The sequence below is a fragment of the Antedon bifida genome, chromosome 8 (genome assembly GCF_963402885.1).
Source record: "Antedon bifida chromosome 8, ecAntBifi1.1, whole genome shotgun sequence".
NCBI lineage: Eukaryota > Metazoa > Echinodermata > Crinoidea > Comatulida > Antedonidae > Antedon > Antedon bifida.
The window spans coordinates 3405641-3432541 of record NC_136233.1 but is presented as its reverse complement, the minus strand read 5'-3'; the positions used below and the strand labels follow the sequence as shown (position 1 = coordinate 3432541).

The 26901-nt window shown below is 32.7% G+C and overlaps 3 protein-coding genes across 4 annotated transcripts; 1 reads left to right on the top strand and 2 right to left on the bottom strand.

Annotated features, from left to right (window-relative positions):
* Window positions 1-916: 916 nt before the first annotated feature.
* Window positions 917-8165, bottom strand: LOC144851173 (transport and Golgi organization protein 6 homolog). Its single transcript, XM_078708742.1, has 11 exons — window positions 8055-8165; window positions 6754-7734; window positions 6570-6670; window positions 6067-6226; window positions 5284-5479; window positions 4836-5018; window positions 3882-4008; window positions 3439-3789; window positions 2295-3078; window positions 1959-2110; window positions 917-1593 (listed from the first exon to the last, which is right to left on the bottom strand). The coding sequence occupies exons 1-11, from the start codon at window positions 8134-8136 to the stop codon at window positions 1303-1305; spliced, it is 3408 nt and encodes a 1135-aa protein (XP_078564868.1). The 5' UTR covers window positions 8137-8165; the 3' UTR covers window positions 917-1302.
* A 139-nt stretch (window positions 8166-8304) lies between these two features.
* On the bottom strand, window positions 8305-18944 carry LOC144851174 (alanine aminotransferase 2-like). The gene is made up of 13 exons (XM_078708743.1): window positions 18368-18944; window positions 17959-18048; window positions 16328-16436; window positions 13794-13927; window positions 13370-13483; window positions 12274-12403; window positions 11452-11531; window positions 10880-11013; window positions 10639-10747; window positions 10244-10309; window positions 9971-10126; window positions 9710-9822; window positions 8305-9507 (listed from the first exon to the last, which is right to left on the bottom strand). The coding sequence occupies exons 1-13, from the start codon at window positions 18614-18616 to the stop codon at window positions 9414-9416; spliced, it is 1578 nt and encodes a 525-aa protein (XP_078564869.1). The 5' UTR covers window positions 18617-18944; the 3' UTR covers window positions 8305-9413.
* A 276-nt stretch (window positions 18945-19220) lies between these two features.
* Window positions 19221-24053, top strand: LOC144850867 (UPF0547 protein C16orf87 homolog). Of its 2 annotated transcripts, XM_078708359.1 has the most exons (7): window positions 19221-19275; window positions 19358-19597; window positions 19783-19873; window positions 20037-20134; window positions 20231-20360; window positions 20713-20855; window positions 23746-24053. In XM_078708359.1, exons 2-7 carry the CDS (start codon window positions 19562-19564, stop codon window positions 23866-23868), a joined length of 621 nt encoding a protein of 206 aa, XP_078564485.1. In that variant the 5' UTR covers window positions 19221-19275; window positions 19358-19561; the 3' UTR covers window positions 23869-24053. The 2 variants fall into 2 exon arrangements, with proteins under 2 accessions (XP_078564485.1, XP_078564484.1); XM_078708358.1 differs by having other exon boundaries at window positions 19240-19597.
* The last annotated feature ends 2848 nt before the right edge of the window (window positions 24054-26901 follow it).

The following is a 26901-nucleotide window of genomic DNA, read 5'->3' as shown; positions in this document are numbered from 1 at the left end:
GCTTGCAAACTTAAACAGCAGTATAATATTTGCATTCAATACGGTTTCTGTTACCTCTTCTGGCACATCTTGAGCTATATCATAACCGATGTAGTTCTGCAAATTGATCTGGCCAGCGTCGTCTTCAACTGGTTGCTGGTTCATAATGGTTTGCCAGGCTTCTTCCCATTCAGTGTATTTATCAATAACTGTTGCATTAAGAACCAGTCTTCGGTTTACAACATTGTCGTTCAGAAAACTTTTCATGTACTCATAAAATCCAAATACATCAGTTCCCGGACCTCCTCCAATAGAACAGACATTTAAATGTAACTCTTCTTGTCCATCATTTCCGTCTATGTTCCAATAATCAGGATTTAAATTAAGCTGATCAAGTCCATATTTCACCGAATTAAAGAGAGCCGGAAAATACATATACATATATGCGGCTTGGTATTTGGAATTGTTAAAAGGAATTTCAACATACATGTCATGGTTATTGTATCCCTGAGAAATGGCTATTAAAGTGTCGCGCATTTCACGACACAGTTCCTCGTCTTTCAAAAGCAAATCCTTATGAGCAGCAATAGCAATTTGTTGCACTCTCGCCATGTTGTAGAAAATTGTGTTTGTGTTAATGATATCGTCTTCCAGTAACACAGTAGCCAGGATTTATGTTTAAGTCTTCTTTTATGCACTGCAAATTGAACAATTCTATTTAGAATAACAATAACATAACGTTGTCATTCTTCACATGTATTCATGCATTTATGGGAATTAAAATAAAACCAATATTTAGAACAATGTGAACCCTAAATAGATGAGCTGATAATGCTGGCTCTATTGTCCAACGTGAATTTACTAAAGAAAGCCAGCTGTGCTTCCCTAGGGCAGTATACGTGATACTAGCCAATGGAAATTGAATTGTCATCTAGCGTATGAATGTGCTACATTATTGACACTTTAATGTCCAATAAAATCAAATCAATATTCAAAGCATTGTGAACCATGAATAGATAAACAAGTGGTGTTGGCTCTATTGTTCCATCTCCATGACAGTGAGAGAGAATGTGTGAATTTGCAAAAACCCAGGCATTTCTTCTCTCAGTATGTGACATCAAGCCTGTGTATTTGCTACATCATTCCCACGTAAACTACTTTCAAATATTATTACTGAAAAACAACTATCTTTTTACTAAGTGTCTGTTTTGGGAATAAATACTCTCTCATAAATAAGTCCATCTCATTCAGAACCAAATCGGCATGTACTGTAGAGTATCTGACAGCCTGTGTACTTTATTCATACATAATTTTCAAATATTATTACGGTAGAACAACTATCTTTTTACTAAGTGTCTGTTTAGGGAATAAATACTCTCTCATAAATAAGTCCATCTCATTTAGAGCCAAGTCAGCATGTAATTTCACAACATCATCCCTTTCGGTCGCTAAAATGTGTTTCAAAGTACGATACAAATCTAGCAGACTTGATTCAAGTACTGACATGGCCTCTTTACCAAGACCTCTAAGTATTAGCGTAACAACGTTCACACACGCCCTTTTCACGATAGTTTCAGAGTCAGTTTTTAAGATTGACACTAAGCAGTTCATGACCTGAAAGAGTTTCAAAAAAAATAAACAATAAAACAAAAATAATAAATTAAATAAAATAGAAGTTTCGAATTACTATATAACTTTATATAATTACAAAAAAGATCAATGTATCGGAACCATCATGGAACCATTCTCAAGAACAATGATTGAAATTAACAACTAAACAAAATACAAATTATTGAATTTCTATAGAAACAATAAAAACAATAGCAATACTTTTCAGAATAATGTAAATAATTTCTTATCTTGTGTCTGTTTTGTCCTATAAAACGTATTACTACCTCTCAAGAGGACAGCGATTTTCACTTTTGGCAATCCTTAGTAATGTCCCTAAAAAAAATTATTTCTAAATAAATAAAATTTACCTCATAAATTACCGCGCCTAAAGAAAACTTGAGAAGTTTGCAGACTTCTCCAAGGTTGGCAAGACTACTTGCACGGAGATCAGAATCAGGGTGTTTGGTGACAGTCAGTATGGCATTTAGGAGATCTTGTCTGTAATGTGGTACTAGCTCACCTACAAACAAATTTGAAAGAAGATTTTTTTTTAAATTACATTTAATGTAACTAGAAAATAATATGAGACTTGGTTTATAAGCACAGTAAATTATCAATTATAGTTTATTCATCCTGTAATTGGCAAGTTTCTTGCTGTGATGTGTATGAAATAATAAGTAATTTGTAAACAAATATTTCTTTACCCAAGATTCTTGTGGCCTTCACAAGTGATTCCCCAATCTTCATTCTCATTTCTGCATCACAGCCAGCTTGTCTTGAATTTGCATATTCTTCACATAAAGCTGGTATCACTTGATCTGGATACACATCAGCCATGGCTGCAAGACCTTGTATGGCAGCCAAATAAATATAGGAATCATCATCACTAAGCTTCTCTTTGAAGATCACAAATAAAGTGTCTTTCTTCTGCATGGCCTTTAGATCTTTGGCATGAAGTAACTTAGAAAGAGCTATTAAAGCATGACCTCTTACTGGTAGCAGAGGGTCAAAGAGATCTTTATATGCTTCATCAAATGACTCACTGACAATTTCTTCATCAGGTTCCTCCTTTGTTTTCCTCGTCTTGGTGGTATCATCAGATACTGGAAGATGTTTTAACTCAGTTGAACCAAGTGAGTCTTTGCTGCTGTGTGAGAGCTTCTTCGGTTTTTGTCCAAGAACCGTTTCAGTTGGCATTTCTTTTCTGACCTGCTCTTTAATCTCAACTATTCCATCATTTTTACCAGAACACGACTTAGGAGAATGTTTATCTTGGAGTCTTAACAAATCTTTTGCCTGTTTTGCCAATTCTGATTTCATTCTGGGACGGACATCTTTTGGTACATCGACCTTTAAAGCACCATGTGTACCAATGCTGATTCGTAAATTCAATGCCATTTCTTTCAAATGTTCATTCCCATAATTATCTGCAATTACAGTGAGTAGTGGAAGGAGAGAAGACAGCATCTTCTTTAAATCTTTCTCAATCTATCAAAGTAATATTATTTATATGGTAATTAAAAATGAACAGTGGGCTATGTAGTACAGACTTTCTATTACACAGATCACGACCATGTACCGTATCTATAATTTAGTGTGCCTGCACCCACCTCACTTATCTAGTAAGATCATGATTTAACTGCAATATACTTTGTGTAATGTTTTTTTTAACAAAACTAATCTAAAATGAATGGGCTTATAAATATGTGGTGGAATTATTGTAGGTACAGCACCCCAAGTTTAATAACCTTTGTGGTCCTACTCTCATCTCAGAAAACATTTATCAGACAATATTGTTTACAATATTATTCTATTGTAATATACAATGATACTTTAACCAATTTTTACCTGCTTGATATCAGCTACAATGAGGCCAAGTAGCCCCAAAGCCATACTCAGGGTCTCATCCTCAAACATTGCAAAGTTTTCCTGACTCCTTTTGCGTTCCATACCTTTACACACACGCTGTAATGTAGCTTCAATGAAAGCTATCATCTGTATTTTATTCTGCAAGACATCTGGTCCCATTTCATCGCAAATTTTAGCGACAAGGTTCAAAACCACTAGAGCGTGTTGAATATTGTGAAGCTTATCTGATTGGTTAATTTCAAATTGTAATAAGACTTCGGAAACGGGAGGTTTTTCTTTGGTATGCACAGCATCATCTTCTGTATTGCCACTCATAATACTAGTTAATTCCTGATATATAAAAAAAAGTAAATAAATGTACCACATATATTCATTTGTTATGATTTACCTAATACATTTGATTTAGGATAACAATACTTTACATTTAAGACTGCAATAAAAAAGTCTCCCATTAACTTGTTCATTTTTGATTTTCCAAGAATTTCAAATAATACGGTTGCGGCTACATCCTGGTCACCAACGACATCTATAGAAGCTGTTTCGGAAGATCTACAGTAGGAAAAATATAACAAATTGTTAAACCATTTCGTGTAGTGTGCTTTGGTTCTAAGATAAAATAATAAGATTTATAAAGCGCACATATTCACAAAGTGCTCAAGGCGTTTGGTACTGTATTTACTTTTAACTATGGTCTAGTATTATAGGCAAAAGGCTACTAAAACTAATTACAATGAAGATTTCTATTCTAGTGGCTATTTCAATTAACTGGAGTAGTCAGTGAAGCTATCACAACAACTAGACAACAATAAAAACCTAGCTATCAACCATAATAGATAATACATCATAAAGAAAAATATTGGTCGGACGTCTTAATGACAACCTTTGACACCGTTTATTGTCAGGGCTAGTCGGCTGTAAATAGCCTGACACAGGATTTAGCCCAGATAGGCATGACAACCGCTATTATCAGACACACAAAACAGTTCTAGACCTTTAACAACCCAAAGACAGGGCAGGTGCTAGAAGTTTGTGTGGAAACTAACCTAAGCCTAACATTTTACCTTTTTCCATTCTTGATGTCATGCAAAATTCTTCTATTAATTCTTCTAAAAATTTTATTTAACAATTCTACTTTTCTACGGTATATCCTCTTGATATTTTATGCTTTATTTTTTCTTGACTTTTTTTCATGTAGTACTGTAGTAAACTAAAAGTGCTCATACTTTTGAAGATTGGCAAAATACAGTAAGCAGCTAAATGGATCTTGTCGGAGAATACTAAACATATTTTAATGTCGGCAACAAAACTGCCCTCAACACAGTTCAATAATATACTAATCATGTGCCCTACAAATTAGAGAAAAGTTTGCAACATACCCATTATCCTCAGAAACTGCAACAATGGCACCTCCACCTGACCCTGCCAGAAAATTGAGATGAGGAGACATGACATCCAAATGAGAGTTTTGTTTAAGAAGTGTTAGATGCTGGAGGACTTGGACAGACATTGAGGTATCGGACATCTTGAAATACTGATGGATTAGGTCTTCTACTGGTAATCTGGGAATCATAAAGTTAAACGTAATTGGAAAGAACAACTGAAATTTGTGCATATTACAAACTAATCGGTGTTGTGTTGTTACAACAATGTGTCAAATCATAGAGTAATAATCTCTGCAGTTACAATGGTTACATACACCAGACAAAATTCAGAAAATCTCATCTGAAGTCTAGATTTTAAATCTCTACAAAAGGTTATTATAAATACATCTTTTCATGGCAATTATTTTTACAATAAGTTTTTAAAAGATTAATATTTCTTTACCTTAGATGAGATATTCCATTATTCAAAAATATGCAAAGTTTAAAGAGAGGATGTATGATTGGTTGGATTGACTGAAGAAGGTCATGTGATGATTCTGATCCACCAATCACGTACACTCTATGAAGACTATCAATGCATGATGACAGTGAATCTTCAAGTACTACAATGCTTCCTGGACTTGAAAGAGAGTTTATATCTGTGTAAAAAAAATAATAAAAATATGAGCAAAACATTTAAAACCTTTTCCCATCTATCTTCCTATAAACTTCATTATAAAGCTCTGTCTACACTATCAAACTTTATGTGACAGAAAAATGTAATGTGTCCATATATGGACATGATGATGTCATATCACTACGTATATCACTACCATATTTGGGCACATCACACTTTTTTTGTCAAACTAGTTTGATAGTGTAGACAGAGCTTAAGAACTAGAGAGTCAATCCAACACATCAAGACATTTATCAAAAAAAAGACATCAATCAGATATGCCAGTTTGAATTGACACCAACTAGTCACGTACACCATTAAGGGTCTTTCACACATGTTCCGGCACAGTTCCGATTCGGCGCCGCCAAATCAAATTGAACGTCAATGTTTCATTTTTACGATGCATGACAAGGCTATGTTCCAATCAATATGAGCAGAGAAACAAAACAATGACATTCGATTTGATTTTCTAGCACCGTGACGGAATAAGTGTGAAAGACCCTTTACACATGCTGGAAGCGCGTTGAGAGAGAAAACTTTCAAGCTACACAATGAGAAGCAACTTCATACCTTTGTGAACACACTTTAGTAAAGGCTCTTGTAACGGATGAATGAGCAATTCTAAGGCCAGTTGATGGTGCCTTGTAATGACATTATTGATGAAGCAACAAGCTATTCTGAGGAACTTCTTCATCGTAAGAACATCTTTGCATGCGACTAAATCAAGAACCTAAGAGAGATGCACAGAGATCATAAAACATGCAAGTTCAGTATACATCTCCATACCTCAATCAGAGGTTTATTTTTTTCTGTTTTTGCTTTGATTGGTGGTCTAGAATGATGTACACCTCTTCCACTCTATCTTGGAAAATAATTGAAAATCTAATTAGTATAATATCAAATCTGATATCCCAAGCCAATTAGATTCAAGGATCTTCATTGGTGTATAACTGGAAAGTTGACTGTCTTTTGGCAATAGATAATTATACATACATAGATACATTTTTTAATGGAAAAGGCAAAATTTGAAGTGATTTTTTGGTGAAATTAAAACATTGTATTATAAGACAAACCTGTGGGCATATATTTTGATAGTAGACATCTAGTGGTATATGTTTAGGACAATTTACAAGAAGTTTGGCAATCATTTCACATTGTTTCCAGTTACCATCACCTGAAGAAAAAGTGATTTTTTATTACTTTACATCAAAAACATCAATAGTCTAAATATTAGATTTGATCTTTTAATATGCATACCTCCTGTGCAATGGAGTATACCATTGAGAACATTGTAAACACCATTAGGTTTCATCAACCTCTCTGAGAGCAGCCTTCCACATGCTTTACGGAGCCAAGCAGGAGCTGGCGATAGAGGGTTCTTTTGTTTTGCTCCACTAGTCTTTGATGGACCACCTTGAAGAAGAAGTAGTTCACGAATCACCATTGGTTGATAGAGTTTGTTTAGAAGAATGTCCAACTCTTTCCTCCAAATATGCCGATCATCTGTCAGATTGTCTGTTATTGCTGAGGAACCTTCTGCCAGTTGACCTTCTGAAGTTCCTGAAGCCAATCGGTCTTGTGATACAACTGAAGAACCTGCCAAAGGATCATCTGGTGTGCTGTTTGCACCAGATACAGGAATTTTTTTGTGAAATGGCTTAAAGCTTAATTGTAACAAAGCAGCTAGGAAATCATTCAAGAACTTAGAAAGAATAACACTTCCTAAAGTTGTCACTTTTGTACACTCCAGCAAAATGTTCAACACTTTGACAAGATTCTGTTTCTTGTCCAACTCTGAAAATGTTCTTGTGTCCGTCAAAAACTCACTAAATTCTGATCGCATTGATAGTGGAATACCAACACCGGCATCAAGGTTTGGAGAGATTCCGAGACAAACAACGAATTGGGTTAAAGCGGTGACAATTTTTTGATCACTGATACTAAGTGCATCTGCTGGTAGTGGTGGAGCATAATCATGTGGTCGTTTCTTTTTAAAATCTTCATTTTCTTTCTGGTTTTTCTTCTCTTGTTTGATGTTTAACAGCAATGATCGTTTTAGACAAACTAGTAGTTGTGAACAGGTTTCGAGGAAGAGGGAGACATATTCTGAAGATTTTTCAAATTGTTCATATTTTGGTAAAGATTGGTGTAATTCAGAAAACCTGTCTTCATGAATTTTACTGTGTAATTCTTTTAGATTTATCTGGAAAAGACTTGACAATCCATATTCAGTGACAGCTGCAAGGAAAACATTATTCAAAATTATATTTATTATATAAATATAAATAAAACATATGATTAATTTTCAGAACGCTGTTAGTGTCAGAGAGTAAAGTTTAGGCCTCTGGCTCTAGACTGGTCACTACGCGGTACTACTTCTGTACAGACGATCGGGACCACGGACGATTGTGCCCAGGCGATCGGGCCCAAAGCGTGAGACTACGCGCTAGTCATCCCGTCTACCTACCTACCTAGGCCGAGACGAAGAAGGCTGGCTTGTATATATTTAATTCTATACTTAATAATTCTAATATAATAATAATGCAAGGTTATCTCACTAATATTTTCTGGCTTTTGCTGGGTAGGTGAAACAAGAATTGTTATTGCATGAAGCACGTCGCGACTACTGTAAGCCGCCATGTTATTAAATTGAAAATATATAGCGCGCCACCTATCGAAATAGTTGATGAAGGGAATTCCCCTTTTATCATTCACGTTCTTGTTGTAGAGAATACCATGGTTTTTTTTTTAATACCACATTTTAACTATTAATAACCGACACAAAAATGATACAAATCAAAATTTATATTGCTAGAAGATTAAACTTCTTTATTCATACAATTTATTGAAAAGAAAACAAATTACTGTGATTTTTACAATAAAACCAATTGTGTATGTATTGGTTTGTCTTGTTTGTCAGAAAAAACAATAGAATATTATTTTTCAATTAATTATTCTTATATAATATACCATTCAAAATTTAAAATAAGTAATTTTTTCATAGAGATTGTTCCAAAATATCTTTTTCTTTATAGAAATCTCGGAACAAGGAATTTCTAATACAGAATTATTTTCAGCAATTGGTGCATTCGATTGGAGACTATTGTTTTTCTGTTGCGATAGTATTTGATAAACAAATTATTGTTTACCAACAGATTTCCAGTTGAACACAAAGGTTTCCCAATCGAATATGCCAATTGTAAGAAAATTATTATTTACGTTTAAATATATATTTTCGTATCTATCACAGACAAATGTATAAGGGCCGTTAATATCAAATAAGCAAATAATGTAACAGTATATAAAAAATAAGCAATATGAAAACACAGCAAATGTGACATAAAATTAAAACAAAGACCTTACATTATATTTCTTTGGTGTGCTCTGATGCTAAATTTCAACTTTTAAACTTTGAAATCTATTACGGTCTTGTTAAGACGTACAACGTATTATTTTGACAGTACTCTAGAACATTAAATGCTGAATTCAATTAACACTCACACACAACTATATTGTTGTAATAGTAATCTAATATTTCAACATTGGTTAAGATTTATAAACTGCTTTTATAATAAATTATTGTTAATATATTTTAATAATGTACATTAAGTTTATTAAGTCTAATTTGGTCATGTGTGTCCTAGTACAAATTCATTTCAATACCACTAGGTCAAAGGGTAAAGGTCAGGTGAGGGGTCAATTATATAGCAAAACAAAATGCCAGGAAAAATACGGAAAATACAGAATGGCTAATTCCAATACATTGAAAATTAATACAATAATACAACTGAAACGTCATAATATTTGAGTCTCTTTCATCAGCTAGCCATATTTTGAGTAGACGCTGAGTGTACTGAAAGTCAATAGGTTGTCGTGTTGGTGTAAGTCTGTCTGTAAGCACACGCATTTTAATGTATTTAGTCTTTATACTGATTCAGAAAGTTAGTGTGAAATGCTGTATATCTTTCCATTACTTCAGTTATTTTCGCAACAGGAGGAAGTATCGTCGTTCTGGAAAAGAAGAGAGTTTACATTGTTAAGCTCTGTCTACACTATCAAACTAGTTTTGAAAAAACAAGTGTGATGTGCCCAAATATGGTAATGATATGCCCAAATAAGGTAGTGATATGACATCATCATGTCCATATATGGGCACATCACATTTTTTTTGTCCAGTATAAATAGATAACAAATTCAAATAACAATAAATTACCTAAAATGGAATGTTCCCTCCACTTGCCCGAATCCACTGCCAGGCACTACACATATACCAGCATCTTCCAATAGGCTCTCAGCATAGAATGCATCTGGTTGCTTGCCCAATTTCTAAAAAGAAATAAGAATTAAATGAAAGATTGTAAAACCATCAGGTATAAAGGACCAAGAAATAAGAATCGAAGATCGGTAAATCATCAGATAAAAAGGATTATGTCAGGTTTCAAGAGTTTATTACAAGCCATAAATAATAACTAACCTTAGCTTGATCAATTGCTTTCTGCGGCAGCATGACCCTGGGGAAAGCATACATTGCCCCTTGCACAGTGTTACAACTAACTCCATCTAGGGCATTGAAGCTATCTGCAACCAGCTTAGCTTTCTGGGCCAAATTTGACAAAACCTCTTTCTTCTCCTATATTTTGGTTTAGAAAATTATGAAATATATCAATTATTACATGCAAAATATTTTATTTACACTTGTTTGAAAATGAAAATTAGTAAATGGGATAATTCTTTGACCTTTACATACCTTTATGAATAATTCATAAGATGGTTCTCCTTCAACTGGGGGGTTAACTACAACATCCATCGCTGCCTAAGCAAAACAAAACAATATTTTTAGTATAGCCTTTTTTAACAAGTGTTTTTCTAGGTTTAAATCAAATAATCTCTGCTACATATGTAACACAGTCAACTCTCCCAATACTGAACTCTCTGAAAACCAAAAAACTCTCCCCAAAACAGACTTTTCTTAAAGTCCAAAAGGTCCCAAATTCCTTTTTACCGAATACCAGACTTCCCAAAAAAACCAGACATATTAGGCCAGCCCAAAGGTATTGGGATAGTTGGCTGTATCAGGTACTTGCAGTACTTTGACATGCATAGTTTAATAATGTTAGTGACAGTAGAATTAAATGGGCTTACCTGTCCTGTGACAGTTGGACACAGTTTGGCTGATATTAACTTGGACAATTGCAGGTTGACATCAGGGTCGAGGTTGATCGCCTCACAATAACCCCCTCGCAAGCCGCACCTATCAATCAAATAAAAATATTTTAACAAAGTGGTACATAGTTCATTATAGATCATATGCCTACATTTCATGACCTGTCGCATTTGGACTAGTGTTTAAGTGTGACGAAAGCAAATCAAGTAAACAACATACTCTCCAACATATCCCTTTGAGGTTGAATGGAATGAAGCAAGTTCCATGTGAGCATAGTCTGGGCCTAGTTCTGTTAAAACCTTCTTAAATGAATGATACTCGCATCCCTTGGCGTAAACATTATCTTGATAAACCTGCAAAAACAAAACAAAAGTTCTTTTTATTTCATCGCATCCAACAGCGAGCACAAACTCGCCAGTAACAGGATGGATAAACTATTTTCATAATTTATCGTGCTTATAAACTCGTTTGAGGCTTAGGGAGAGGAGTTAAAAGAGTCATGAGTTACAACTCTGGAACTAAGTCGGGATTGAACCGTGGACCTTGGGATTGAAAGGCAAGCATGTTAACCACCAAGATACAGCTCCACTACAGTTTCGGTAATTTGTACTTGGTGCATTGATCCCTTTACAACTCAAAACAAAGCTATTTTGGGATTGGGTGCAGGTGAAGCATCGGAGCCAAAATGTGCAAAAACATATACAATTTAAAAGAGAACCGAAGAAAACAAGGGTACAACTGGCCTTGATTTAAATAAGATGATTGGTTGTGGTACTCCTCCTGTATCTTACCTCATCAGCTATTATGAATAACTTTTCTTGTGCTGCAAACTTGATAACGTTTTCAATATTTTCTTTACTCAGCACTTGACCTGAGGAGAAACAAATGTGTCAAGTTTGTTGGACAAATTTACATAAGCTTTACCCATGATGCTTAATTAGGCCTATTTACACTAGGACAATAATGATTGACGATAAATATATAAGTCATGATCAATAAAAACAATAAAATCGTTTATATTGTCACAATATTATTGCTCTTACTAATCATGACGTCATTTGATTGGACGTGTGGAAATATCATTTTCATCAAAGGAAGCATAGATGGTTTTCCTATCCTATCCTAAAATGAAAAATTTTATATTTCTTTTATTTTATGTATGAACAATGCATATTTGTCTTTTTATCGTCGATCGTTATCGTCCTAGTGTAAATGGGCACCGCAAAGGTATGAGTTATTGACGAAGGAGTTTTTTAATTTACGAATAACCTTTTGTACTGTCAGGCACGTATTTGGAGGATTTTCAGAGATGAGGGTGATGTATTGGACATGTCAGGGATGGGGGTTCGCAGTCGGTTAAGGGGGTTCGCTGTAAAGGGGGGTTCGCCCGAACCATAAAAACGCCCCCTGGCTACGGGGCTGCAATACAACAATATATACTTACAACTTTAATACTTACAATATTTCAACAAATTGTTGAGTTAATTTTTTCATATTGCAATGGTGTTAAGCATTTTAACCACATATTATTATTCAATTATTCTATTTGCAATAAATGTGAAAGTATTTAAGGCAGTCTATCAACACTTACAAAAAGTTAGTAACTAGCTTACCAGTGGGATTTCCTGGATTGATAACCACGATACATTTTGGATTACAGTGTTTCCTTGCCTCATCTATTGACCTCTTTAGTTCAGGGATTTCCAAACTCCAACAGTTCTCTTCATTTAGATAATAATTCACCTATTAATTAAACAAGCAATAAGCTGTTACATTAATCAACATAGAATCACAAGAGCATACCTTATGTTATAATGAATCAGAACACCTATTATGCAAATACATTTTGGAGTAATCCATTATTTTCCAGGGAAGAATTATCTACAGTAGAATAAATTCGCTAATAAATAACAAATGATAATGTTAATAATGTTAGTGTTTTTTTTATGCTTTCAATTTTTCAGGTAAATAATTGTTTGGTTAACGTAAATAACTATTATGTGACAATAAAATGACACATTCAAAAACAAATTTGAAATAAAAAATATTTTTCAGGGGGACAATATATCTTTAAAACTGTTTTTTTCTAAAAAATATTTCTTGTTTATATCTTGTACATAATTTAGCTTAAGTTTCCTTGTCCTGTAAATAGGCCTATTGTTAAATCATTTTTTTTTTCTTTAACTTTTAGTTTTCTTACTCTGGACGCACCTTCATTCAAGAGGTGTGCCACTGTTTCAAAAGTGTAGCTTCCAAATAAATTATTATTATTATGCAGGTAACATAATACTAATAGCTGGCATTGACTGATCAATATTGCAATTCTCTTAACTTATTATTTAAATATAATTGCTATGTAAATTAAGTTATCATTATTGGATACCTGTATATTGAAAGGGAACCTGCGCTAGATAAATCATACGGTTGAGTGATCAGGTGATAAGGTACATGATTAATGATGCATGACATTCTACAACATTTTACATGTTATATTATATGTGATCATTATTGTGTGGTACTGCATGAACTTTTTTTATCTTATCTGCTGTCCATTTGGATCAAACATAATTTCTATGTATATTTTATATGCAAATGACAATAAAGGGAAGTAATTCTCCACTGATGAATAAATGAATCAATAAATAAGCAATTTGATCATTTTAAATGGGGAACCGTCTACACTATTATACAGTCATTTTCAAACATTACCTGTATAGCATCTAATTCTGCTACAGATGCTGAATACAAAGGGTATTGTGGGATTGGTATCATAACACCTGTCCTAGTCTTGCCTTCACCAGACACTAACAGTTTCAATACAGACTGTGATAAAGAAAATGTTTGTTCATTATTATATTCACATTGATGTAAAGATGATGTTCCCATATATGGACATGATGATGTCATATCACTACCATATTTAAGCATATCACTACCATATTTGGGCACATCACACTTTTTTTTGTCAAACTAGTTTGATAGTGTAGACAGAGCTTAATGCTCTGTGATTACTTCAACATTGATGTCAATATTTCACTAGCTAGTCCACTGGGAACAAACTATGATAGCTTAGCTTGCCCAGAGTGATCGGGCTAGCACTAAATTATGTCTAAGGTGACAACTATACCCATACCCTAATTCCTTCACTCGCACCAGCTGACAGTATGATATTGTGGGGGTCACTAGGTATTCCTCCATCTCTTTTCTCTATATATGCAGCAACATCTTGTCTCACAACTTCTAGACCTGCACTCTCACTGTAAGAACCTATAAAACAAGACACAGTGATCAAATTATTTGGTGCGTTGTACAGTATGAAAGATTAATCCAGGCATATTGGATTTTATTAATTTGTCATTTACGTGCTACAGTTCAATTAGCATAGCCATCGAACAGCACCATAGTTCATTCATTTGGCCTACAGTTTAAATCGTAAACCTTTAGTACAGTTTAGTACTATTTTTAGATATTAACTCTACTGTAAACAATTGGTACCTCTTTGGTAGACATCTTAAGTAATTCATGTTTCCCAAATAAAAGTGGTATAATAATAGACAACTTAAAAACTCATTTTTTTTGTTTTATGTAACCTAGGTGATCTTTTTGGTGAACTGTTGCGTCACATGGCTTAGCAACAAACAAACTGTGAAATAATTCATTTTGATTTTCATTCATTGCAGTGCGTTTCAAATTATGTATTATTATTTTATTGTTCATGGGTATATCCCATAAATGTTGTTGTTGTTTAGTTTGTTGTTTGTATAATTTCATGATCACACCATATATGAGTATATGTCACTGCAATGTAAATGACATCAGTAAGCACATACTAATACACAGGTGTAGTGCAAATAAATTATTAGTAGTTATAAAACACATTAACCATAAAACACATTAACCATATAACAAACAATAAACATTAGGCTTAATACTTGCACACAATGAAAAGTTCAGTAAAGGCAACAAAAATGCCTTAACAAACGGGAAATATTCAAATGTTAACAAGCATTAAAAAGGAAACAATGCACAATGGAACTGACGCAAGGCAGTTATTACAGTGTAGTACTTTAAAACAGACACTGTACATTGAGAATTACTAATAATTTCTTAAAGAATGGCTACCATCTTGAAAAATCTCAAGGTTATAAATAAAAAAATATGACTAAATAGTAACTATGCATTGCAATTTATCGTTTGATCCTATAAAAGTTTAGGAAAATAAAATATTTTCTCATTACATCGCAAACCAGCAAATTGTACAAATAGACAATATCATTTGATGGATAGGTTATCTATAACCTAACCGATGATGCCTTGAAATGTAAAGCAGATTTCTGTTTCATATTAACTTGGGGTCAAAGGTTAAATTTTGTCCATAAACCTGTACACCATATAAATCCAATATGTGAATTAATTTAGTACGTAATTTTGAAATCCGTCAGTGGAAATTTCTGAATACAATTCTGTGAGACTAGGATAATATTTCATACTCTGGGTATTATCAGGGTAATAAAAGCATATACTTTCACATTCATAGAGATAATTACTGTATATACTAAATTATAATAAATTAATTCATAAGGAAAACCGGAAACATTATACAGTAATATCTACAGTAACACCTTTTTTTTTTTAGCAGAACAGCAATTTATTATTAGTCTGTCAACGGTTATTTTTATTTCAATATGACATGAATACAGAAAAAGTATAAATACTGTAATACTAAATAGACAACAAAGCAACTAGAATCCTATCATATTCTTTTCATGTATAAGACCCTTTTCAAACTATGTAAAATAAAATAATACTAAAGTAAACAGATAAAGTAAATGAGACAATAAATCAAATATCAAATAATATATGAAAAAAAATAACAATAATAATAAAAAGAAACAGCAGTACGACATCAAAACATTATTCATTATATAAAGAAATTAAGTATGTTTTAGCATTGGCCCGAAACACAATAATATATTTTAGTGACTTAAGGTTGTCATTAAGTCCATTCCATATTCGTAGACACTTATTCTTGTATTGTAGGAAGTAAAAGAAGCGAATTTAAAGTTAGAACATAATATTCTGAGGTTAAAGGTTACATTGTGTTGACATTATCAGTGTCAGTAGAACAATACAAAAAGGTTATCAGACTGTAAACGCTATCTGTCTGTTTACACTTGGGTCCCGGTATCAATATTTCGGTTTATAGCAATACAGCTTGTGCAATGTTACTATTCAGAGTAAACAGAGTTATCATCAAGGTCCTAAAAGGGACAGTAGGAAGGGAGTAGCTTGGTGGTATTGAAATAGGGACACATGAGAAGGCAACACATTTAGGAACGAAAGCTGCACTGTCAAATCTTAACAAGATCATTGTAATATACCACACAAAAGCTCTGTCTACACTATCACACAAAAAAAGTGTGATGTGGTTAAATGTGGTAGTGATATGCCAAAATATGGTAATTGTATGACATCATCATGTCCATACAGCATATGGGCACATCACATTTTTTTGTCACATAAAATTTGATACTGTAAGACAGAGCTTAAGACTAGTGTACAGTAGCCTATCTCTAAATTTATCCTACAGTAATGACCCCTCTGGTATATCATAATAAGCCTACCTCCATGGAACTATTGTATAACTTTGTCAAATTAAGTACCTACCGACACTCTGACCACGGCAACAATTTAGGATCCGTTGTGCCCTCTCTTTGGCATCAGATGGAAATCGGTTATCTTTTAACAATTCTGGATATGTGCATAATGACACCACCTGTATACAAATGTAAAAATATATTTAAATTAAGCATAAATATTTATGAATAACACAAGTTAGCTAAGTATGAGAAGATGAACAAGTGAAATTTCATCAATATTGCAGGCATGGTTCCATCATAATTACATTTTACAATGTTTACATATTGCTGTATAACCACAATATGCATAATATACTGTGTAATTCTGATAGTTGAGGGTATTTGCTGCGTTATAATTCTAAAAAATGATATGATTTATATTATAAAACAAAATTGTAAAACAATCTATACTTAAGCTTTGTCTACGCTATCAAACTTTATGTGACAAAAAAATGTGATGTGCCCATGGACATGTAGATGTCATATTACTTCCTATTTGGCCATATTACCACCATATTTGAGCACATCACACTTTTTTGTCAAACTGTTTGATAGTGTGGACAGAGCTTTAGTCTGTTGACTAGAAATCTATATCAAACAGGAATTTGAATAAGTAAATTAACACCCCAGTTTGGCTAAAGTCCAAAACATATTATGGTCTTTTTTCAAGAGATGAAAATTAACACTTCACAACAAGGGACAACGCTACATTTCTCACTTATGGCCTGTTCGAATAACTTTCTGATCTTGTAGTTTGTCATATATTACTAAACCTACTGTAGAACATAGAAGAGAAGAGAGTATCTGTATTATATAGTGTATAAATCTAAATTTGATTTAAATTTCCTTTCAGTTTTTAGTATTTCTTGCCCATTTCGTTTAGTGAATAATATTTTATTTATATAATATTTACTAATAGTAATACATCATGGACAATCTTCAACATGAAATAGGCTACATCAAACATTAATTGTAAAGTTTTCTTGTAACAGAAGGTTGCCCTGGCCGTGTACAGTACTGTATTTGAAAAATCCACATCTGCTGAATTAGTTATTAGTTAAATTTGAATAAACATTAAAATGTATTTTAACATGTTTATAATTGTATACTTGAAACTAGTATTTAAAAAAACTCTTAACTTGTTGAGTTTACTTATGTCTCAGAGGCCATATGGGCATACATGGCCATAAAATGTCTTAAACCTCAGTTCGAATTTGGAGATAAAACTCCTGAACAACACAACTTACGATTCTGGATTATAGGTCTGCAATACAATATAATAAAAGAGAATTGATTTTTCTTCTTTCACAGTACAATGCATTTATTTTTGTTCATTGTTTATAGCCTTGAGAAAATCAATAGCCATTAAATATTTGAACTTTTACGAGGAATGTTTTTATGTCCAGTAGAGTACTGTTCAGTACAATATTTCGTCACAGTGTAAAATATGTTGGCAAACTATCTCAGTTCAGGTATAAACCTCTTGTTGCCTAATAAAATATCTAAATTTTTCCATATATAAAATATTTTCAAATGATCTTATAAATGTCCCTTTTGATATAGGGCCTAGGTTACTCAAGTTTACAGTATACTACAATAGTACTAGTGTTTGTTGTTACTTTTCGCAAACTTTGAAGCCAATGAAAATTGAAAACCTACCTGTCGAAGGAACGTAATTGGCCTTTGACCCATGGCATGTGCATCGCCAATGTTACACTTAACAACATCTTTGTATGGTTTCTTAGCACCCTTAAATTAAAATATAAAAATAAGTTAAAGTTAAGTATTTTATTTTCCTTGAGAGAAAAGAATCGTAAAAAATATTGCTAAACTATAATTATAAAATAGTTAATACTTGACAATTTTTATTTGTCGAGTTATTGGAGAACTGGCTCTTCTTAAATTAACTAGCCTAAATTTTACAAGTCTAGGCCTACACCATGTTAACACCCCAGTCTGTCCGATCATAACTGTCAGAGTCGAACCATTCTGACACTATCATCTTCCTCCTCCCCAGCCCCATCATCATCATCATCATCCCACCAAACATGACAAGAAGAAAACCCACCTTGCTTAATTCATTTTCTATTTCTGTAGCACGCTGGACAATTGGTCCTCTCACCGCATATTCCATCGTCCGTATGTTCGGATTCATGTTTTCAACAGTAAGTACTTTGTTCCTCTTCGGAACATGATTATTGCAAGCCATATTGACAGACAGCAAATGCTCAACCGCAGCCCACGTTGCTCTGTTCGTTGTTCGACCGGCACTGACCAACCTCCCCACACGAAAACAGTTTTTCGTTGCGTGATGCATGATGAGATTTCCAGGCTAATCTCTCAACTCGTGGCCCGTTCCCTACGTCACAGATTTTCTGTTGTTTTCACAAATAACACGTGACTAAAATGTCTAGCAATTGATATATAGGCGATTTCTGCAGGTATTATGCTATTAATTAATAGCCGAATTCTATATTCTACAGCAGTTTAATCCGCCTGGGCTATGAACAGTAAAGAACGGTAGTCTTTTAAGTCGTAGGATAGCTTCCTGTGGCTTACTCATTTATTAAAAACCCCTGCTAAGACGATTAGAGGCAGCTGCTGCACATTGGCAAATCCAACACTTTCCCCTTCCTTCTTCACGCGTTGTTGTTTTGAGGAGCAATCAATTCATTTCATAGAATTTACTAGGAAACAAAAATAAACAAAAATATAAGGAATAACAAAAATCTGTTAAATTTCATAATTCTAATGATTTTAAAATGTTATCATAATAATTTGTATTGTGCATGTTATGCCATTGTAGATAACAAACAGTACAACACTTCTAGGCCATTGGTCTATCAAGGGATAAGAGATAATAAATTACCCTTTTAGTAGAATGAATTCACCCGGGTTGATAGGTCAGAATCAGTGAAGCATAACAAAGTAAATTCACGGTGTGAAAGATTGGTTTTTGATTTTGAGTTTTAACAAGTAGGATTTTATAGGTTATTTTGTTACCTAAAATTTGTATTTTATATTATGATTTTAATTACTAATGATGTATAATTTTTAGTGAATTTTGGAGAAGATTAATGTATCAAATGGCTTTCTAAGAAACGACAAATGGTGAAAAGGAACTCCAGACTTGTTGCTCCATCTGTTTTTTGTTGCTTGAGATATCGAGAGCGATCATCCGTATTGCAAGCCTTTTTGCTGCTAGTGGTAGGCTAGGTGGGCTGACACAAAACCAAATAGGGCAAATAATAAATACCCAACTATGGTATTAAAGCCATGTCCAGTATGTACTCAACAGGTAGGTGTCCAAACTTTAATAAAAATAAATAATAATTTTAAAAACAATAAATAATATAGCCTCCTTGTATTGTATTGTTCCCCTGTCAATTATCATGTAAATCTACACCAATCCAATATTGTTGGTTGATACCATTTTCTGATTAGGGGTTCATCATATATTTATATGTTTTTTCATTTTTATAGGTACCAGTAGCATGCAAATCATGCTTTTGTGGTCACGTCTTCTTTTCCAGTCGTCAAAAAAAAAGTCCAAGTCCTCCACCGATAATAACAGGTAATTCTTAATATAATACTGTGATTTTTGCTCAAAGTATAATTTGAAGAGTCACACCCTCCATTGTGCAAATTGTAGAATTCTATGCCGAAAACATACAGTACATTTGTTCTAATCTTCCATTTGTCAGACTTTAAAATAAAAATTATTTTCTTTTTAATAGACCAAAATGGAATTATTCCACGTAGAAGAGCTGAACGACCAAAAAAGGCAAGAACTGATTATTACGGACCAAGTGCGTTTGAGAACCGCATGGCAAAGGTTGGTATAAGTTTACGTAATTAAAAAAAACAAATATTTTTAAAAGCATGATAAGAAACCATTTAATATCATAATTATATTTTACATCTCTTTCAGCAATTGACAACAAATAGAGCAAGAGAAAGGTCATCATCATTTGGTGGAGAGGGTTCCCCAAAGAAACGTAAACCAGGAAGACCAAAGAGTGTGTCGGCTGCTGCCAAATCAAAAGATGTTTCCGTCCAAGGTATGCTTGAAATCTAATCTAATTCTTTGGTCAAATTGCTGTGTTACCAGTCCTACTTTTGGACAAATTCACTTGATTCATTTAGTCAGAAAGCTTGCACATCTACTTGCTTGTAATTTTCAATATCTGTGGAGAAAAGTCTATGTAGGCGCACCAGCTTCTAGTGAAGAATTTGGGAACTGCATTTAAACCTCTGTCTACACTATCAATTTCAAACTAGTTTGACAAAAACAATGTGATGTGCCCAAATATGGTAGTGATACATCATCATCATGTATGTATGTATATTATGTATTTCCAAAATCTAATCACTACAAATAGTTAATTTGTTTTCTTGATTTCATTTCAACAGAAGAAAAGGAAAAAGAAAAGAAAGAAGAAGATGTATATGCAACACTGTCAGAAGACAAAGCGTTCATCTATTCTGTTATTCTGGACGAAATCAACCGCAAACTTCAAAAACAGTGGAGAGGACCTCCGAAAGATAAGTCTGCAGTTAAGACAAATCCTTGATAATACACTGGGCTTCCTATCTTGATCCATATTAATGCACACTACCAAACTAGTTTGACTAAAAAAGTATGATGTGCCCAAATATGGTAGTGATATGCCCAAATATGACATCATCATGTCCATGGATATATTGGCACATCACATTTCTTGTGTGACAAAATGATGATGTCATATAAATACCATTTTTTTGTCAAACTAGTTTGTAGTGTAGAAAGCTTTAGATGGTAAACAGTATAATTTTATATCTTTCATCAAATGACCAATGTATTGAAAAATCTTCCAAACTCTTTATACTAAATTAAAAACAATCTTTTGTAAATAATGTATAGTATATTTTAAAAAGTCTGTCTATGGATAAAAAAAATATAAACTTTTTCTTTTTCAATATTTTGTTGATTACAAGAAGATTTATGTATGATTGTATACTAAATTTTTCATTTTTACAAAACAAAAATAATTTGTCTCAATAAGAAATCTATGCATAATTTCAATAAGATATTGATATCAAAGATAATATTGTCTTCCAGTTAACACAATAACAGTAAAAATAGTAATATTTTTTAAATAATCAGTCTGATATTACACTAGTTTCATTATTTAGTACTACTGTAGTACATTCTACAATTTTTTGTTAATTTACTAAAATGTAACTTAGTATACAGAGAAAAGATTGTTAGTATTTTTGTTTCATTTTTTACTAAATTTTTCTGTCTACAAAGGAATATTAATGATTTTACCAGTACAAATTGTTTTTTTATACCAAACATGTGTGCCTTATATATATTATATAACTGCTTTTGTTATACCTCTGGATGGCCTTTTATAAATTTCATTCTTACACAATTTTGTATCAGAATGTCAAATACACTTATAATATTATTGTAAATTTATTACTTTAACAATTGTCTCACAAGTGGTGTAAAATTAATGATTTTTATTATGTTTATATTTTGTAAAAATTAAATGAAAATATTAGAAATTGTATATAATATTGTGATTTTTTTGTTGAGCTTTTTTAGCAGCAGTACATAACTAAATTCTTTAATTTTAGTGATGTCGCCCTCTATAGTTTATTACAAAAAGTAACTTGGACTATTCCATTTAGTTAGCGCATGGAGAAATAAAATAAATAACGCATTTATTACTGTTCTACAGTATAATAACTTCTTTTCTGAATTAAAATTTTTTTTTAAATACTTCCTAATAAATTGTTTTGTTAATTATGTAAATTTATCATATAATTTACTAATTTATCACCATATTAATGATCTCTATAATATTGCAATACCTTATCTTTCCATGGAATATTTTCTCCATGATATTTTCATATCAATTGTCGTATTCAAATGGGAACTTTCGTTGTCAACATAAAGATTCATTAAGTACTTTTTGTATTCGAATTTTAAACAGATTGTGCTCAACAGAAAGTCATTTGAATAGAAAACATTGACAACGCAAGCTTTTTCATTAAGAACAATCTCAACGCTCAAAATACTCCATTAAATAAGTACTGTACAAAAACTGTACTCAATAGTTGTCTAACAATGTCCAAATTTGGATTTAAACTGAAATTTTCATTATTTTTTGTTTGAAATAATGAACGATGTTCCTTGTTGAAGAGCAGTCATGCGTGACTAAGCATTCTAATGAACCCACTTAAGCCTTATACTTCATTTGTTATCCACTTGATACCATTAATTTGATTGATCACTGTTTTTAATGAGACTGATTTTTCCAAATTGATCATTGTGAATTCCTTATGGATATAAAACAAGGTTATGTATTATACCGACTGCCTTTGTTCTGAAAAGACAATAGATCTATAGTTATTAGTAGGGCCTATTTGTATATTATAAATATATATTGTTTCTAGGCTAATTTGCAATTAACATTATTTATAAGAAATGTTTACTAAAGTCACCTAGATTTTGAAAGCTTATAAGTTTAAGTAAATTAAAATTAAACATAACATGCAGTGATGTAGCCACGAGAAATAAAATGGTCTGGTTTTCGAAAGAAAAGGGAATGATCTCTGTTCAATCCACTGGGTTGTCAAAGGCCTCTGTGAAAAAGTGGTCAGGTTGAAAGCTTACCAACCGTACTGTAGGCTACGGCCCTGTAATGTTTGTTAGATCGGGATAATATTAATGTTAATCTCGGCTTAGCTCAATGCTTCTAAGCGCTTCACATTATTACCACGGTTATTGGATCAAATACGTATGAAACACATATTTATCTCCCATAATGCTGCAGCTCGTAATCCGCACAGCTGTGATTGACCCTGCCATGTACCCATTTGTACACCTGGGTGGAGAGAGACAACTGGAAGTGTCTTGTCTAAGAACACAAGTAATGCGACAATCGTTGATCATTGAGATGATGTTACAACATGGCATTGAATGTCTCACATTGTTATATCTGACAAAAGTCGATGTGAATGTGACTTGCAGCCTGCTGGGCTGAAATGTGCACAGACGTGGACAGGCCCGGAGAACAACTCTTCTTCTCCGTATTATACAGCAGACAAGCAACGCTTATTCGTCGTTCGGTCCACAACAACAAGATCTAAAATGAAATAAAAATGGGGTAAACGTAATCTTTTAAAAAATGTTGGATTCACAAGTGTACACAACCCAGATGTGTAAACTTTGTTTTTGTTTTCTTTTTTTTTGTAATGATTTTATACGTCTATATGACTGCGTTTATTGTTTTGATTTTCCCCAAACTGTTACTGTTTGTGTTTTGAATTATTATATTATTGACCAAAATAGTACAGGCTCAGTGGGGTTTTATTTAATGACAGATAGTTCATACTGTCTATATATTTTGTTGATATTTCATCTATTATATACTGTACATATTTTTATCGCAGATGAAATTGCTGACAGATCCACTGAAGCAATTCTGCCTCAAGTTAAACGATTTCTTCAAGCGTGCATGCGGAAAGACGTGTTTGAGATCACGGCAGCTGCTGGAAATGTACCATAAAAGGTAAATTAAAATGAAAACGTAATAAATTTCAGTTAAAAAGGAAAGACATTAACAGCAGTTAATAGGATAGGTTAAGCAGGAGCCCTTCACACTCAACAGATTTCATTCACTACATAACAAATAAACAATAAAAGTGTTCGCAATATTGAAATGAGTGATGTATTTTGAACAGATATTCAACACTCGTAAACACTGTTCACAAGTAGTCTCTATTTCATATTAATAATGAATCAGAAGAGCTTTGTAATTTACAGAATCACGTGTAAGTACGTTTTACCAATCAATAAAATGTATTTTATTGTAAAACTTTAACAGATTAATGAGTTATTGCGTTTAGTGTTAGTATCTACACAGACGTATGAATAGAAACACAAATATAGTGTAACAATAGTATTATTTAAGTGTCTGTTTTATGGTTGTTAACATTTGTCAATGTTTTGTGTAAGTACCGTACATAACCGTGTTTACTTCCATTCTCGAGTATACAGTAATTGCACTCTCTAATATACACTCAATTCAGACTCGCATATTGGTATTAAAATCCATTGTCAATGCAATCAGAGTATAAACACACCGCCTATTTTTGGCCACATTTCGTACCCAGGCCACTTAATCATATAGAGTCATTTTATGTTGAGTGTAAAACAGAATACTATAATGCTCTGTTCCCAAAAACATTGTGCCCTAAATGCTTTCAAAAATGAAAAATACACAACTACAGCGTATAATTTGTTTTCCTGGCTTTTCCTTGTTTGTATTCAACAACATTTATTAGTTTCTATCAATGGTAAAGCAATGGTAAAGAAAAGGTATTGATGGTATGTATAATATTTGGTGTATTTATTATTTAATTGTTCAATAAGTTTGAATTTCATACATTTATAAAGTAGTTTTTTTATATAGTGGAACTTTCTGTCAAAGCTATGATGGACGTAGAGTTAATATCAGTTTTTGTACAACGGACGGACGTTATAAAGATCTTAATAATTTATAACACATGTTTAATCCAAGGGTTTCTAGAATATTCATGACTTAAGAATTTTGTAGCAATTTCAACACATCATGAAATTGAAATATATCGACCACTTCACAAATATATATTAACGAAAGACTTCATCGGAAATATTTCAAGATTAAGTGTAAGGATAGTGGTCGATAATTGAATATGCATGATAAATTGATTAATAATTTGCATAATAAAGTATGTGTGAAATTATTTAAAAATTCAGAGCCTTCTGTATGTAAATTAATATGTGATTATGTAAAATATATTAAAGTTTTTTTAATGATTTTTTTCTGCGCTTGTCATTTATAAATCAATGATAATCATTTTTCAATATCAATTTTGTCCAAGATGAAGAAAGTTAATAGATCAAAAAATTAATCAGAAAAAATATTTCTCCTGAACTGTTTCTCTTCACTTGACCTGTAATTGACCAGGCAATTTCCAAAAATGGCGTCATCCAAATGTATTTATATCCACATGCTCGTTACTCAACATTTAAAACATTATCATGTATTAAAGATGTAATTTAATATATTGTTAGTGTGGGTGTAGTCCCTGGTATGTACAGTATTAAGCTTATTAATTAAGAGTGATGAGACTACCTTATTTATTATCTATTTATACCCAATGGAGTTTTATTCCAGTCTTTTATATCTATTACTGTCATACCATATGCTTTCTATACAGTGGCGTAACGGCTATGAGCGCTCACTGGCTAAACCCAGGGGCCCCTGAGCTTATGGGGGCCCTGAGCAGTGCCAAGAGGAATTAAAACATGTCGAAAAGGCTAAAAGCGCCAGAGGCCTCCAGTGTTGACAGGCCACTTAGAGTTCCTGAACCAGGGGCCTCAGGTCTCTATGTTACGCCACTGCTTCTATTATACAGTACACAGTTCTGCAAAAACATGCCCACAGTGGTGTATAAAATGGATGGACAGTTTACACATCTACTACATGCCCTTTCACAAAAAAAACAAAAAAATCTAGCACAATTAGTTTTGAAAAATCCCATTGACTGATTGCTGTTTGGAATCAGCTTACATATTTGTTGCTATGAGACAATACATGAATATGATTTATTCATGAAAAGTTGTTTTGACAAATTATTTCATAATGATATCATGTTATGAAATATGATAGTCATAATATTTTAATTTTTTCCTTATAGTAAAGTTTGAATGATACGGTTCTAATCAAACTCTGCGAAAACATGAAGTAACGATGATTGATGTAATCTAAAATTCTAAATTTTAAAACCTCTGCTTTTAATTTGATGATCGCGTGTACGTGTTTGGTTAGCGGCTATGAACGCCCTATTGCTATAGTCTATAGCTCTCCATCCATCAATTTTACATATACTGTTGACTTCCTACTGCAAAATTAACAATACCAAGATTCATTGGTTTTCCAATATATAATTATCTATATTCAGTATTCACGTTTTTCTTTTCCATAATTTGCAAAATCGTTTTATTGAAATGATTTATTTTGTCAATATTTTCAGTCATTATAATAAACCTTGAGATGACAAAATATGAAATTATTATTTTTTAAAACCTGCGGCTGTCTTATTTAATTAAATTATAAAATTCTAACGAAGAAATTAAGATCTTCGATCAATCAATCAACATACATAATAACATACATATACAATATGTAATATCTAATTTATCAACTCCATATTGCAAGGACTCATAGACATAGTACACAAGTCAAACTTTTACCGTTCAAGAGACAAACAATTTTATTTTATATTTTTTACTATTCATCTTAAACCCGTAATCCCCCTTTTAAATATTTTGCACTAAAGGTATGGTAACATTAGGGAATTATTGCAAAATTATTCTACACCCCGCTCACATTATACTGACTACATTTTCACATTCAAAGGTATGAACATTTCGCTTCCGTTAATAGGAATCGCTGTACTCATTTTATGAGGTCCATCAACTTTAGTTCCAATCTCAATAAATGTAACAAAGGTTCGTGTCCATGACATATTGATCGAAATAAAAATAGTACATATTAAAAA

What these genes read in the sequence shown, in the direction of transcription:
- LOC144851173 (XM_078708742.1), bottom strand. Translation starts at nt 8,136, where the DNA reads ATGGCGGCTTACAGTAGTCGCGACGTGCTTCATGCAATAACAATTCTT. An exon ending in TATACTCCATTGCACAGGAG is followed by an intron (nt 6,671 to 6,753) that starts GTATGCATATTA and finishes CTTTTTCTTCAG; the next exon opens with GTGATGGTAACTGGAAACAA. An exon ending in GCAGTTTCTGAGGATAATGG is followed by an intron (nt 4,009 to 4,835) that starts GTATGTTGCAAA and finishes TTCCTACTGTAG; the next exon opens with ATCTTCCGAAACAGCTTCTA.
- LOC144850867 (XM_078708359.1), top strand. Translation starts at nt 19,562, where the DNA reads ATGGTATTAAAGCCATGTCCAGTATGTACTCAACAG. An exon ending in TTGAGAACCGCATGGCAAAG is followed by an intron (nt 20,135 to 20,230) that starts GTTGGTATAAGT and finishes CATCTCTTTCAG; the next exon opens with CAATTGACAACAAATAGAGC. An exon ending in AAAAGATGTTTCCGTCCAAG is followed by an intron (nt 20,361 to 20,712) that starts GTATGCTTGAAA and finishes TCATTTCAACAG; the next exon opens with AAGAAAAGGAAAAAGAAAAG.
- LOC144851174 (XM_078708743.1), bottom strand. Translation starts at nt 18,616, where the DNA reads ATGCATCACGCAACGAAAAACTGTTTTCGTGTGGGGAGGTTGGTCAGT. An exon ending in TAGAAAATGAATTAAGCAAG is followed by an intron (nt 18,049 to 18,367) that starts GTGGGTTTTCTT and finishes TTTTAATTTAAG; the next exon opens with GGTGCTAAGAAACCATACAA. An exon ending in TATTCATAATAGCTGATGAG is followed by an intron (nt 11,014 to 11,451) that starts GTAAGATACAGG and finishes TTGTTTTTGCAG; the next exon opens with GTTTATCAAGATAATGTTTA.